Source organism: Zootoca vivipara, chromosome 12, assembly GCF_965207765.1.
Source record: "Zootoca vivipara chromosome 12, rZooViv2.hap1.1, whole genome shotgun sequence".
Taxonomy (NCBI): Eukaryota; Metazoa; Chordata; class Lepidosauria; order Squamata; family Lacertidae; genus Zootoca; species Zootoca vivipara.
This window is the reverse complement of record NC_142595.1, coordinates 32,227,306-32,241,718: the sequence shown is the minus strand read 5'-3', so window position 1 is coordinate 32,241,718 and position 14,413 is coordinate 32,227,306. Positions and strand designations below refer to the sequence as shown.

Sequence of the window (14,413 nt, the reverse complement as noted above, 5' to 3'; positions counted from 1 at the left end):
ATCAGACTGGCATATCCCTGCTTGATCACAGTCCTTCATAGTGATATTTTAAATACACTTTCTAAATATATTATTCATATATATTAAAAATATAGGGCATTTAATATATGTGTAATTACATGGGAGAATGAATTCAAGTAATTTTTTTAGATAATTCTAGTGTTTATTGTCATGCCCCTGGGGTATTGTGCTGTGCAGCAGAAGCACAAAACATGGCTAGAATTCAGTGTAAGTTAGTGATACATTCTTGACATTCTGTTTCATTATGACTGCTGCATTGTAGCTACAGATTCAATTACTTTGAGAATTCTTGGTTTTCAGAAGCTGCAACTTGCAGCTTGTATAGAAGAGTTATTGTACAGTCATACCTCGGTTTAAGTACTATTCGGTTTGAGTACTTTCAGTTTAAGTACTCCGCGGACCTGTCTGGAACAGATTAATCCACTTTCCATTACTTTCAATGGGAAAGTTTGCTTCAGGTTAAGTTCACTTCAGGTTAAGTACGGACTTCCAGAACCAATTACACTCATACTTCGGGTTAACTACACTTCAGGTTGAGTAATCCACGGACTTGTCTGGAACGGATTAATCCACTTTCCATTACTTTCAATGGGAAAGTTCGCTTCAGGTTAAGTTCGCTTTAGTTTAAGTACTTGTGGACCCATCTGGAATGGATTAATTCACTTTCCATTACTTTCAATGGGAAAGTTCGCTTCAGGTTAAGTTCGCTTTAGTTTAAGTACTTGTGGACCCATCTGGAATGGATTAATTCTCTTTCCATTACTTTCAATGGGAAAGTTCGCTTCAGGTTAAGTACGCTTCAGGTTAAGTACAGACTTACGGAACCAATTGTGTACTTAAACCAAGGTACCACTGTACCTTGATTAGTGTAGGGATAACAGAAATATGTGCAGAGCTGATATATTGGAATGGAGCTGAGAGCAAGCTGTGTTACAGGAAATATTTCATTCAAATCATTGTGTGGTAGTGTGCAGTTCTTTCCCATTGTGGGTGAGTGGAAGAATGGTCTTCTGCAAGTCCAGAAGGAGAAGTGGTGAGGGGCACATATCTCATGCAAGCTGGCCAGTGGGAAAAGGGTACAGCTTGACTTTAAAGGCTGGGTATTCGCCTTCCTACAGGAGTTGCCAGGCCGGTTGGCACCTATCCAGTTGCTGCAGCATGGGATTAATTATTTGCCTCCAAAAGGGGGGAGTAAGAATTCTGTCCCTATGTCCCAAATCAGTCGCACACATTCTTATTTTTGCCCACTCAGCAAAGCAATGCAGCATGAATAGCTACCCCCTATACCAGATGGACTACATGGGCCAGCTACATGAATCTGTGCTTAAATCAGTAGGTCACAACTGTCAGGAACAGTGTGTATTAAAGAGGGAAACAGGAATATGATGTTGGTGAACAACTTTTCAGCCACTGTTTGTAGGGGAAAGGGGTGGTTCTGTTAACCCCTAAAGGGTTACTGGTGCTGAGGCACATTTTTTGGGGGGGTCACATGAAGGTGGTGGCTGGGAAGTTTCAGGAGGACTATCTTGACCCATTCAATTTGGCTTCAGGCATGGGTTTGGTATTGAATGAGTCTTAGTTGCACTGTGAAACCTTTACTGGCAGAACGATGGGCAGGACAGGTTAATTCTGTGTCCAGGGTGGCTGTCTATCAGCTCCATCTGGTATGCAGGCTGAGACCCTACCTGCCCACAGACAGTCTCACCAGAGTGGTGCATGCTCTAGTTATCTCCCGCTTGGACTACTGCAATGTGCTGTACGTGGGGCTACCTTTGAAGGTGACCCAGAAACTGCAATTAATCCAGTATGCGGCAGCTAGATTGGTGACTGGGAGCAGCCCACATAACACCGGTCCTAAGAGACCTACATTGGCTCCTAGTACATTTCCGAGCACAATTCAAAGTGTTGGTGCTGACCTTTAAAACCCTAAACGGCCTCGGTCCTATATACCTGAAGGAGCGTCTCCACCCCCATTGTTCAGCCCAGACACTGAGATCCAGCGCCGAGGGCCTTCTGGTGGTTCCATCACTGTGAGAAGCAAAGCTACAGGGAACCAGGCAGAGGGCCTTCTCGGTAGTGGCGCCTGCCCTGTGGAACACCCTCCCAACAGATGTCAGAGAGATAAACAACTACCTGACATTTAGAAAACACCTAAAGACAGCCCTGTTTAGGGAAGTTTTTAATCTGTGATATTTTAATGTATTTTGGTATTTGTTGGAAGCCGCCCAGAGTGGCAGGGGAAACCCAGTCAGATGGATGGGGTATAAACAAATAAATAAATAAATAATAAAATAATAATAATAAGGACCTCTCAACATCTTTTGAAGCTGTGGTCTTTGGGAGCCTACTAAATTAAATGTGTGGGCAGAGAAGTGAGTTTCTGGTGATCCCTGCAGGATCATTTCCTCTGGAAAGTGGCATTGGGAGATTACTGTTTGACTCCATGGCAGTGAAAAGTGTGTCTTTTCTTTTTTTTCTGTCTGGACCCCAATTACGTAACACCACCAACTGCCTGGACCCCAATTACGTAACGACAATTTAAAGGGTTCTGCAATAAAGGGACCATTAGACAGCCCAGTTAATTTGGTCCATAACAGTTTTTGTATAACTTCTATTCACAAATCATTTTATATGTAAATTAATTTTCTATTAATTTCTTAGAAACAGCAAAATAAATTACTTTTTTGTAAAAAAAAAATAGCAAAATTGTACTGTGTGCACTTGTACAGAATGATAGCATGGAGAATCTTAAATGAATTTTAACTTTTATTAATCAAACTTTGACTTTTGTTTCTTACAGCCTATTTTAGGCTGAACTGCATATGGTAAACACACAGAGAAAGACATTTCACCTAAATTAAAACTATTGCACTAATTTCTGGGGGCGGGGGCGGAATCAACCATAAGAGGAATGAGCAGCAGCAATTTCACAAGCCCTACAAAATCATGTAGATTACTTTCTTTTTATTAGTTGGCCCTTGCTGTTCAGCTCAGGTCTAAAAATAATTATATAGCATTTAGGGGCATAGATACAGACTAGCAATCCAGCACTGGAAGCCAAAATGGAGAAGATCTCCACAGCCACCATGGATTTTCCTTTGGTGCTCAGGTAAGCTGGAACAAAGGACACCCAAACACTGCAAAACACCAACATGCTAAAAGTAATGAACTTGGCTTCATTGAAACTATCTGGCAACTTCCTGGCTAGAAAAGCTACAGTGAAGCTAACAATAGCCAAGAATCCTAGGTAACCCAGGACACAATAAAACATAATGGCTGACCCCTCGTTACATTCTACAATTATTTCTCCAGCCAGAGAGTACACGTCAAAATCTGGGAATGGAGGAGCAATACAGAGCCATACAGCACAAATACAGGCTTGAATAATGAAACACCCCAAAATAACACAGTTTCCCAATCCTTTCCCCAACCATTTCCTCTTCTTGGATCCTGGCCTAGCGGCCATTAAAGCCAGAACCACTGTGATTGTTTTTGCCAAAATACCAGAAACAGCCACTGAGAAGATCATACCAAAAGTGGTTTGTCTTAAATAGCAGGTCACTGTGTTAGGATGGCCAATGAATAGCAAGCAGCACAGGAAACAGAGTGATAGAGAGATGAGCTGACAATAGGTGAGATCCCGATTGTTGGCTTTGATGATGGGAGTATTGCTATGTTTAATGAAAATCCCTAACACAAAAGCTGTTACTAGAGAAGAAGACAAACTGAAAAAAGCTGAAGTGATACCCAAAGGTTCTGTGAAAGAAAGGAAGTTCAGTATCTTAGGGAGACATTTATCTCTGTTTTTATTTGCAAATTGACCTTCTGGACACTGGAAACAATAGTCCATATCTGAAAAATAGAACAAATGCTGCGTTAGTCCCTTAGAAATTAATGATGGGCAAGCTGTGCTATTCATATATATATATATATATATATATATATATATATATATATATGGGGACCCAGGTGGCGCTGTGGTTAAACCACTGAGCCTAGGGCTTGCTGATCAGAAGGTCGGCGGTTCGAATCCCTGTGACGGGGTGAGCTCCCGTTGCTTGGTCCCAGCTCCTGCCCACCTAGCAGTTCGAAAGCACGTCAAAATGCAAGTAGATAAATAGGAACCGCTACAGCGGGAAGGTAAACGGCGTTTCCATGTGCTGCTTTGGTTTGCCAGAAGCGGCTTTGTCATGCTGGCCACATGACCTGGAAACTATACGCCGGCTCCCTCGGCCAATAATGCGAGATGAGCGCGCAACCCCAGAGTCGGTCACGACTGGACCTAATGGTCAGGGGTCAATACACAATACAACATATATATATATGTTTTATAAAATGAGACAAACCAAAGACAAAAAAACATGATAACAAACAAATTACATACACTACAATAAAGAATATCAAAGCAATCTTCTATCATAAAATCTACCATTTTTGACTTCCTCCAATCCTTCCCTGCTGCGTTTCATTATATTACTTTGTTAGTACTTCCATATCTTAATTCCAGTCTTTTTAATAATTATCTAAACATATTATGACTCTAATTAACTTGGTAACATGATAAATCTCTTATTACTATCTTAAAATACAGCTTTATTCTAATTAATTCTTGATACTCAATGCAATAACTCACTTAACTAAATCTTTGTTGTTGTTGTTTAGTCGTTTAGTCGTGTCCGACTCTTCATGACCCCATGGACCATAGCACGCCAGGCACTCCTGTCTTGCACTGCCTCCCGCAGTTTGGTCAAACTCATCTTCGTAGCTTCGAGAACACTGTCCAACCATCTTGTCCTCTGTCGTCCCCTTCTCCTAGTGCCCTCAATCTTTCCCAACATCAGGGTCTTTTCCAAGGATTCTTCTCTTCTCATGAGGTGGCCAAAGTATTGGAGCCTCAGCTTCACGATCTGTCCTTCCAGGGTGCACTCAGGGCTGATTTCCTTAAGAATGGATAGGTTTGATCTTCTTGCAGTCCATGGGACTCTCAAGAGTCTCCTCCAGCACCATAATTCAAAAGCATCAATTCTTCGGCGATCAGCCTTCTTTATGGTCCAGCTCTCACTTCCATACATCACTACTGGGAAAACCATAGCTTTAACTATACGGACCTTTGTCGGCAAGGTGATGTCTCTGCTTTTTAAGATGCTGTCTAGGTTTGTCATTGCTTTTCTCCCAAGAAGCAGGCGTCTTTTAATTTCGTGACTGCTGTCACCATCTGCAGTGATCAAGGAGCCCAAGAAAGTAAAATCTCTCACTGCCTCCATTTCTTCCCCTTCTATTTGCCAGGAGGTGATGGGACCAGTGGCCATGATCTTGGTTTTTTTGATGTTGAGCTTCAGACCATATTTTGCGCTCTCCTCTTTCACCCTCATTAAAAGGTTCTTTAATTCCTCCTCGCTTTCTGCCATCAAGGTTGTGTCATCTGCATATCTGAGGTTGTTGATATTTCTTCCGGCAATCTTAATTCCGGTTTGGGATTCATCTAGTCCAGCCTTTCGCATGATGAATTCTGCATATAAGTTAAATAAGCAGGGAGACAATATACAACCTTGTCGTACTCCTTTCCCAATTTTGAACCAATCAGTTGTTCCATATCCAGTTCTAACTGTAGCTTCTTGTCCCACATAGAGATTTCTCAGGAGACAGATGAGGTGATCAGGCACTCCCATTTCTTTAAGAACTTGCCATGGTTTGCTGTGGTCGACACAGTCAAAGGCTTTTGCATAGTCAATGAAGCAGAAGTAGACGTTTTTCTGGAACTCTCTAGCTTTCTCCATAATCCAGCGCATGTTTGCTATTTGGTCTCTGGTTCCTCTGCCCTTTCGAAATCCAGCTTGCACTTCTGGGAGTTCTCGGTCCAAATACTGACTAAGCCTGCCTTGTAGAATTTTAAGCATAACCTTGCTAGCGTGTGAAATGAGCGCAATTGTGCGGTAGTTGCAGCATTCTTTGGCACTGCCCTTCTTTGGAATTGGGATGTAGACTGATCTCCAATCCTCTGGCCATTGCTGAGTTTTCCAAACTTGCTGGCATATTGGGTGTAGCACCTTAACAGCATCATCTTTTAAAATTTTAAACAGTTCAGCTGGAATATCATCACTTCCACTGGCCTTGTTATTAGCAGTGCTTTCTAAGGCCCATTTGACTTCACTCTCCAAGATGTCTGGCTCAAGGTCAGCAACCAAACTACCTGGGGTGTACGAGACCTCCATATCTTTCTGGTATAATTCCTCTGTGTATTCTTGCCACCTCTTCTTGATGTCTTCTGCTTCTGTTAGGTCCTTACCACTTTTGTCCTTGATTATGGTAATCTTTGTACGAAATGTTCCTTTCATATCTCCAATTTTCTTGAACAGATCTCTGGTTTTCCCCATTCTATTGTTTTCCTCTATTTCTTTGCATTGCTCATTTAAGAAGACCCTCTTGTCTCTCCTTGCTGTTTTTGGAAATCTGCATTCAGTTTCCTGTATCTTTCCCTATCTCCCTTGCATTTTGCTTGCCTCCTCTCCTCCGCTATTTGTAAGGCCTCGTTGGACAGCCATTTTGCTTTCTTGCATTTCCTTTTCCTTGGGATGGTTTTCGTTGCTGCCTCCTGTATAATGTTACGAGCCTGTATAATGTTACTCTATAATGTTACGAACTAAATCTTAATATACAATAATAACTCAACTAATCCTCATCTACAACCTCCTTATACTTCCAAATAAGATGTGCTATTCTCAGTACAAAAATGAATTGTCCATTATTATTATAAGACATTACTCTTTGAAAACAATCTTATTTGCCCACCCACAACAGTTCTATGTTGCTGTTTCTGCATTTTTTAAAAAAGATCTTGACTAATTAAAAGCTTAGTTTGTCAAACACTCAGACTACAGACGGGCGAATCTGTATTTCCAGACTGTGTCACTTTAGCACGTGTCCATCCCAGAAGACTATTCTCCCCAAGACCTCACTGATTAGGAATGGATATAAGGTATCAAACAGTTCTAGAAGTATCTTTGATCCAAGTTGTTAAGGGTCTTTTAAAGTAATACAAGAACCTTGAACATTAACTAGTAGTGTATCGGCAACCATTGCAAGCTTTTGAGCAACCAAGTTTTGTGATAGCCTGTCCCCTTCAACAGTTGTTATAAACCAGAGGAACCAGGGTGGATTGAGTAGATTTTTGGTTACACATCCAATGCCTACAGCAAACTTGCTTTCATCTGTAATCAATAAAGTTGTGGCCTAAATGGATCCCAATACAAGTATCCTCTAATGGCTGTACTTTATTGCACACACCCTGCACAGTCTTCACTGCACCTGGGTCCAAAATCAACAAAAAGGTATGAAATAGGCATTAATAGGATTGTGCTGGCACTGACAGCATGTCATCCATGGCCCTAAACATTTTCCACCTACGCTTCTGGTCTGAAATCTTCCCATCTGGACAAGGAGAACAATCAAAACAACAGAATGGTTTCCCTTCTTTCTTTTTTCTGCTGTAACCTGGATGGCAGTTTTCATTACATCTGGCAAGGGGCAGCACCTATAAAAAAATTAAAAAGACTAGAGAAAGAAATGCAGAGTTCTTTCATCTTAACAATAGTGTACCCTATGCTGCTCTTTTAAAAAGTTGATTCTCGGGGGAACTGTGCTTGCAAAGAGAATCAAATGGATTAGATCTCAAATTCTAGACAGGTGGAAATAACTCAGGAAAATATGAGCGAGGTTTCAACTTTAATAGAGAACAGATTGATTTTCAAAGGATACCTTGGTATAATCTTCTGATCATTGCTGGTCCCATCATAGTGACACAGAAGCTCAGCAGTACTTGGTCTGAATGAACAAAACATACTACATACAAAGCTACATTTTGGGGTGATTGTATGAACCAAAATAAGTACTTATTTTTTACACACAGAGACACAGACACAGACGCACAGACACACACACATTAATTTCTCGGTCCATTTTCTATGTGGCAGTTGTAAAAAAAGTTTGTTTTTTTTTAAAAAAAATCCATGGTAGGGATCATTAAGAATGGAATAGAAAATAAAACAGTCATTATCATAATGTTATTATGCAAATCTACAGTGCGATCACATTTGGAATACTATGTACAATTCTGGCTGCCTCACCTCAAAAATGAAATTGTAGAGTTGGAAAAGGACAGCCAAAATGATCAAGGGAATAGAGCTACTTCCCTATGAAGAAAGCTTGCAGCATTTTGGACTTTTTACTTTAGAGAAAAGGTGAGTAAGAGGTGAAATAATAGAAATTCATAATTTATGCATGAGATGGAGAAAGTGGCTAGAGAAATGCCCCCCCCCTCCCATAACACTAGAACTCACGGACATTCAATGAAACTGAATGCTGGAAGATTCAGGGTGGCCTAAAAGTACTTCACGCAGTGCATGAATTAAGTTCTTTTTCACAACCAACTTGGTTGGCTTTAAGAATGGAATGGATTGGACAAATTAATGGAGGATAAGACTATCAATGGCTGTGCAATGGCAGATATGATTGCCTCCACTATCCAAGCCAAAAATGCTTTTGAATTCCAGTTTCTGGAAGCTGGGGCTGGTGGTGATGGCAGTGCTCTTTTGCTCAGGTTGTGCTTGCAGAACTAGATTACATTATCCATTTATATATCTCATTATTCTTCTCATTCATGTTGTTTGTTTCATATAATTCCTGAGAAATGTTGGGTACTTTCTCCTACTTTTCTCTGTTTTGAACCCACCTGATTAAATGCCATGTGCCATGTGATGGCCTCCTTATTAATTGTGAACGCTTGATCCAGCACAGAATGTGGATTCATTCTTCCCACTTTCACTTTTAAGAAAGATTGATTTGGGAAAGTAACCCAGTTCATTATGTCAAATCCTGCTGTTAATTCACCCTTCTCATTAAAATACACTGCGTCACCAACGGTGTTGTTAAATGAAATTCTCCTTAGGAAATGATGAAGCTAGAGTGAACAGAGACATAGTGAGATTTTATGAAGTGCAAGTCTGATTTTTCAAAATGATTAAAGTGCAACGCCTCTCTCCCCAGTCTTTCATTCTAAAATTATATGCTTCCGAAAAGGGATGTGTTGTGTTCAGGTATGGAAATGTAATGTATATATAGGATATTATGTGAATTGGCCACAACACTTCAAATCCCTTTGTGATTGATGCATGCTTCATATGAGCCTGAGGTTCCTTCTACCCTCATGAACATCCACAGCATGCTGGCTGAATGGTGGTCACCAATCAGGTTTTGGGATGCTTGGAAACATGCCAATGCCAAGCCAAAGGGTGCAAACCATTGCCAATAAAAGTCATTCCATTAGCAACTAACATTTGCATAGCTCCTTCCCCCTATCTCTGCTCAGCTGCACATTGTAAGCCATGATTTATGTGAAATACTACCTGCCAAGGTTGCACATTCAGATGATCCAACCAACTTCTGTCTGGCATTGCTCTGTGTTTTAGCCTGGATGAGTACATCCTATGTAAAGTGTGTGCTATGGCGTGGACTGCATTGTAAATGCTATAGCTTTGACCAGTAAAACTCATTTCAAAAAGAGTCCCAGGGAGGCTCTCCAGCTTCTGTTCACCAGTGCAATGATTATTATTGCATTTATCACTGCATTTGCTGATCTGATTTGAATAAGAGAAAAAGCAGTTAAATGCCTGCTGCCAGAAAATTATAAGAAAACCATCTCCTTTGGGTGACTTAGGATGTAAGAACTGCAAGAATTTTCTGAAGCCCACTACTTCTTTTGAGTGTATGACAAAAGACAAGGCCCCATCAAAGACTTGAATATTAGATGCCCTATGCAATGTCTCTGAAGAAAAATCCCACTGAGCTGTCATGATCCAGACTTTTCCTATAGATGTCTCTTCGATGCCTTTCACCATTGCAAAGAGGAATATTGTCCAAGTCATATATGTTATGGTGGGATAATCTGCATTCACTACCAAAACATTGACTTTGGAGTTGGATAGATAGCTGGCCTTCTGAAAAATAGAGTTAAACGAACTCAATTTATCTATAGCATGTGATATGGCTGGTGTTTTTTCACTGAGGGCTATGCATATTCCACATTGCAAAAGCATTGGGATCAAGGTCAGCATAAACTTGTCTCCATTATCATCATCCATTGCAATGATCCCAACCCATGTCCATTGAAAATACAGAAGAAGCTGGACAATCCCTTCATACTGATATTGTTCACTGGGAACTGCCCTGTAGAGGGAAGGGAGTTGACTTCTAACATGCATCATTGGAGCAAATGCACAATAGGCAATCTAAAGGGGAATAAAATTAAGAAAATAACAAATTTTAATATTTAATATATTGATAAGATAATATCATCATTAAAATAATGTGAATATGCTTAACTGAAAAAGAGGTTATTGTTAGGGGAAAGCAGTTCCCATAATATTGTCTTCTTTCCTTCAAACACACACAATTATATTGTCAGTGAACTGATTTTTCAGCTTGATACTGGGAATATAGATGAATTCTGCTGATTTTATTCTTAATGTCAAAAACTCTTGAACTCTAGTCCTTGCTTTGTTTGTGAGGAGGAAATGTGTAGTCCTTTCCATCTTTTTTTTTCCTATGCTGAATTTCATGTTCAGTTATGCCATGGCTTTAGAATTAAGCAGCACTCTCCCATTGTTAACTTTGTGGCAGAAGAAGTAACCATACCACTAAGGTAACAATATATTATAGTGAGGTTGCTGTTGAAGACTTCCTGGAAACTGAAGTTACTGCAGATCAAAAAGAAAACAATGTAGACCAGTATCTAGAGCACATCCAACCAGCTCCTGAAAAAATACAAATAGTTTCTTACCCACCATTTCAAAGTATAATTCAATATGCTAGTGCTCATCCTTTGAAGGCATGCACAGCTTGGAATATGGCTATTTGAGACACCACCTTTCACCCCATTAACCTGTCTGTGCACGGAGATTTTCCTCAGAGGTCCTCCTGCTGTTGCCCCCACTAGCCATAAGGAGGTGGTTGGCAATGGGGAAATGGGTCATTTTGGTTGTAGGGCCTCCTTCTGGAGCTCTCTCCCACTGGACATTTACCTGTTGCCTATGACTAAAATGTTCTTTAGGGCCTTAGGCAATGGAACATTGGTAGAGAAATTATGGCTTGTCTAATGTTTGTTGCATAGCTGCCAAGCTTTCCCTTTTCTCGCGAGGAAGCCTATTCAGCATAAGGGAAAATCCCTGTAAAAAAGGGATAACTTGGCAGCTATGGTTTGTTGTTGTTTAGTCGTTTAGCCATGTCTGACTCTTTGTGACCCTATGGACCAGAGCACGGCAGGCACTCCTGTCTTCCACTGCCTCCTGCAGTTTGGTCAGACTCATGTTCGTAGCTTTGAGAACACTGTCCAACCATCTCGTCCTCTGGCGTCCCCTTCTCCTTGTGCCCTCCATCTTTCCTAACATCTGCTGTTACTGAACTACAACTCTTGCCATTCCTGGACACTGGCCATGCTGGCTAGAACTGATAAATGTTGTATTCCAGAAACCTTAGGAAGGCTATACATTGCCCATTAGTGCAATAGGCAAAGCACTTGCCAAAACCAAGGTTCCTTAAAACCACCCCCTTGTATATATATATTTTTTAAAATGTCTTTTTTTTCACCATCCAAAGATTAATATGCTGGTTATTTCCATTTTCAGATGTGCTATTGAACTCTGTTTCACAAGCACACAATGGTGAAAAAAATGGAGCGAGGGGACTTTTTCTATGTTTTGGTATTTTGTTGAAGAAAAAGCAGTTGTGACTGTTATTTTCTCTCTGAATGGCTGATAATACCTGTGGAATCTTGTAGATGCCTAATAGAGTAGCCATGTGAAGGGAGATTTCAGAGTCAAGTCCCCCAATAACAGATATCAACTTCCGTTGCTTATCACATTTGAAGTTTGGAACAATTGCTTTCTGGCTGGAAAGAAGTTTCAAGGTGTTTTGATGAGTCATCCTTGCATTGAAATAACTCTCATAAATGTGGAAGCCAAGAGTTATATTTGGTAAGATATTGGGATTTTTATTCATCTCCTTCACTGCAAACACTAAGGACAGAACATGCTGGTAGGTTTTTGTCCTTGCCCTAAATGAAGAGTAGTGCAAAGTGTGAGACAGATATTAAGCCCTATCTTAACCATCTATTCGATAATTTATTTTTGATAGGACACTACTGGAGACATCATGATGACTGCAGATATGATTAGGTTTGAACTGCTTACCTTTTCTAACTTGTAGAAAACAAAACAAAACAAAAACCTGAAATGAATTCATTATGTAGCACAAAACAGGGGTGCCAACTTGAATAAAATATATAAAAATATATAAAAGGATGTCATACAGAGGAGGGCGAAAGGTTGTTTTCTGCTGCTCCAGAGAAGCAGACACGGAGCAATGGATTCAAACTACAAGAAAGAAGACTCCACCTGAACATTAGGAAGAACTTCCTGACAGTAAGAGCTGTTCAACAGTGGAATTTGCTGCCAAGGAGTGTGGTGACCTTTTTTGGAGGTCTTTAAGCGGAGGCTTGACAGCCATCTGTCAGGAATGCTTTAATGGTGTTTCCTGCTTGGCAGGGGGTTGGACTGGATGGCCCTTGTGGTCTCTTCCAACTCTATGATTCTATGCTTGAGGGGTCCAGGTAAACCCTGCCCTGCAAAATTGATCACATGACATGGCACACACACACACACACACACACACACACACACACACACACACACACACAATATGAATGGCAAGGCCCATCAACTTTGTGGGGGGGACTGGCTCCCTCAAACATTTTATTGGGGAGGGCAAAGGGGCCTAAACGCCTAGGAGTTGGCTCCTATGGTACAAAGTTTCCAGTTTGGGAATTCATGAACATGTTTAAAATGTTCATATCCTCACCATCAGCAAAATTTGCCTTCTCTTCTGTCAAAGGTCCCTGGATGGGTAAAGGGGTGCATCTTCAGCATTCATTAAATGCTGTATAATGAAGGTGCCAGATGGGTGCCTATGGGGATAGAGTTCCATGACTTAGGAGCTGATACAGAGAATGCCCACTCTTGGGCTGCCACCCCCTATGTCAATCTTAGCACCCAAGAAGCTCTGTATGGAAGCAGGTATTCTTTCAGGCATTTGTGTTTCTATGGCATATTTATAATCAATACATATATATTTTATGCAGCTCTATGAATTGTGTATATACATGTTAAGATGCTCATTATTTCAGGAACTCTGGAGTGTATATGCATATAATATACCAGAATTGTTTGTATTTTTAGAAGGCAGAGGTCAAGGGGACCTTACTTCTAATTGAAACTAAGAAGTGAGGTAGAAATAAGAATAAAAAATTATAAGAATGTCTATTGATATCAGGCAGGTGCCTTCGCAAGACTTTTTTTGGTACCTGCTAAAAACTTTTTTGTTTAGACAAGCCTTTGTCAATATGTAAAATGCTGCTGTGTGTTTGAATCTGTTTTTAGTTTAATACTTGTTTTACGTCATAAGGGTTTAAATATTTATTTATAACTGTTTTACAGATTTTTTTCCCATGAAGCGGTTATTGTAAACTGAGTTTCTTTTTTTAAAATCAAGCAGTATAAATTTTATGAAATAAAAATAAAATAGAAGGATAGAGGAATTATGTCTGACAGCCATAAGGGTTGTAGACAACATCTATAACAAAGACCACGTAGATTTTAAAAGCCTGCTAATAAGACTAAATGCTTGTACAACCTGCTTTAGGTCATTGCAGTGCTTGTATTACCTACACAAGGCACTTCTAAGGTGGGCTATGACAGTAGAGCTGGGGTAGGGGGTATACCTTACATAAGTGCATCCACAAACTTTGTTGCTGGGTGTTCACTGAATGAAATTTCATCAAACATGCAGACATATTGAGTAGCAATTGCTCCAATGGTGATGTCTCCTGTCTGATAATACTGGTATGGGAGCTGGAATGGATCTGTCAAGGTACACATAACAGTGGGTGTCTCACATTCACTTTGAGGAAGTTGCAGCCACAAAATAAGAAGCAGGAGAAGAAATTCCTCCAACATTTTGCCCAGTTCCATTTATTATCCACCATCAGCCTTGTTACAACTTGCTTACATCCATGGCTCCAAATCCTTTTGCAATGGGAATTGTCACATATTCAACTTAATGCTTCAGTCCAACCAACATCCCATTACTAAATGGCACAGAGATATTTTATGACAGATTTCAGACTATGCTATTAATTCTGTTTGTGAACTCTACAGTCCACATGGGGTTTGGCAAGCTGCATGATGAGATGTGGTAATTTGTGATAATTGAAGTGTTCAGAGCCGTCTTCCAAGAGTATTGCATTCTGGAAGACTTTACTTACATCAGGGGGAAAAAAACATAA

General features: G+C 40.4%; 1 protein-coding gene across 1 annotated transcript; it reads right to left on the bottom strand.

The window, feature by feature from the left end:
- Window positions 1–2,974: 2,974 nt before the first annotated feature.
- On the bottom strand, window positions 2,975–14,084 carry LOC148683955 (vomeronasal type-2 receptor 26-like). The gene is made up of 6 exons (XM_088654694.1): window positions 13,855–14,084; window positions 11,836–12,127; window positions 9,423–10,304; window positions 8,750–8,977; window positions 7,426–7,552; window positions 2,975–3,873 (listed from the first exon to the last, which is right to left on the bottom strand). Exons 1-6 carry the CDS (start codon window positions 14,082–14,084, stop codon window positions 2,975–2,977), a joined length of 2,658 nt encoding a protein of 885 aa, XP_088510820.1.
- Window positions 14,085–14,413: the final 329 nt, after the last annotated feature.

What these genes read in the sequence shown, in the direction of transcription:
- LOC148683955 (XM_088654694.1), bottom strand. Translation starts at nt 14,084, where the DNA reads ATGTTGGAGGAATTTCTTCTCCTGCTTCTTATTTTGTGGCTGCAACTT. An exon ending in TGAATGTGCAACCTTGGCAG is followed by an intron (nt 8,978 to 9,422) that starts GTAGTATTTCAC and finishes TGTTCACTCTAG; the next exon opens with CTTCATCATTTCCTAAGGAG. An exon ending in GAAGATTTCAGACCAGAAGC is followed by an intron (nt 3,874 to 7,425) that starts GTAGGTGGAAAA and finishes TCTATTTTTCAG; the next exon opens with ATATGGACTATTGTTTCCAG.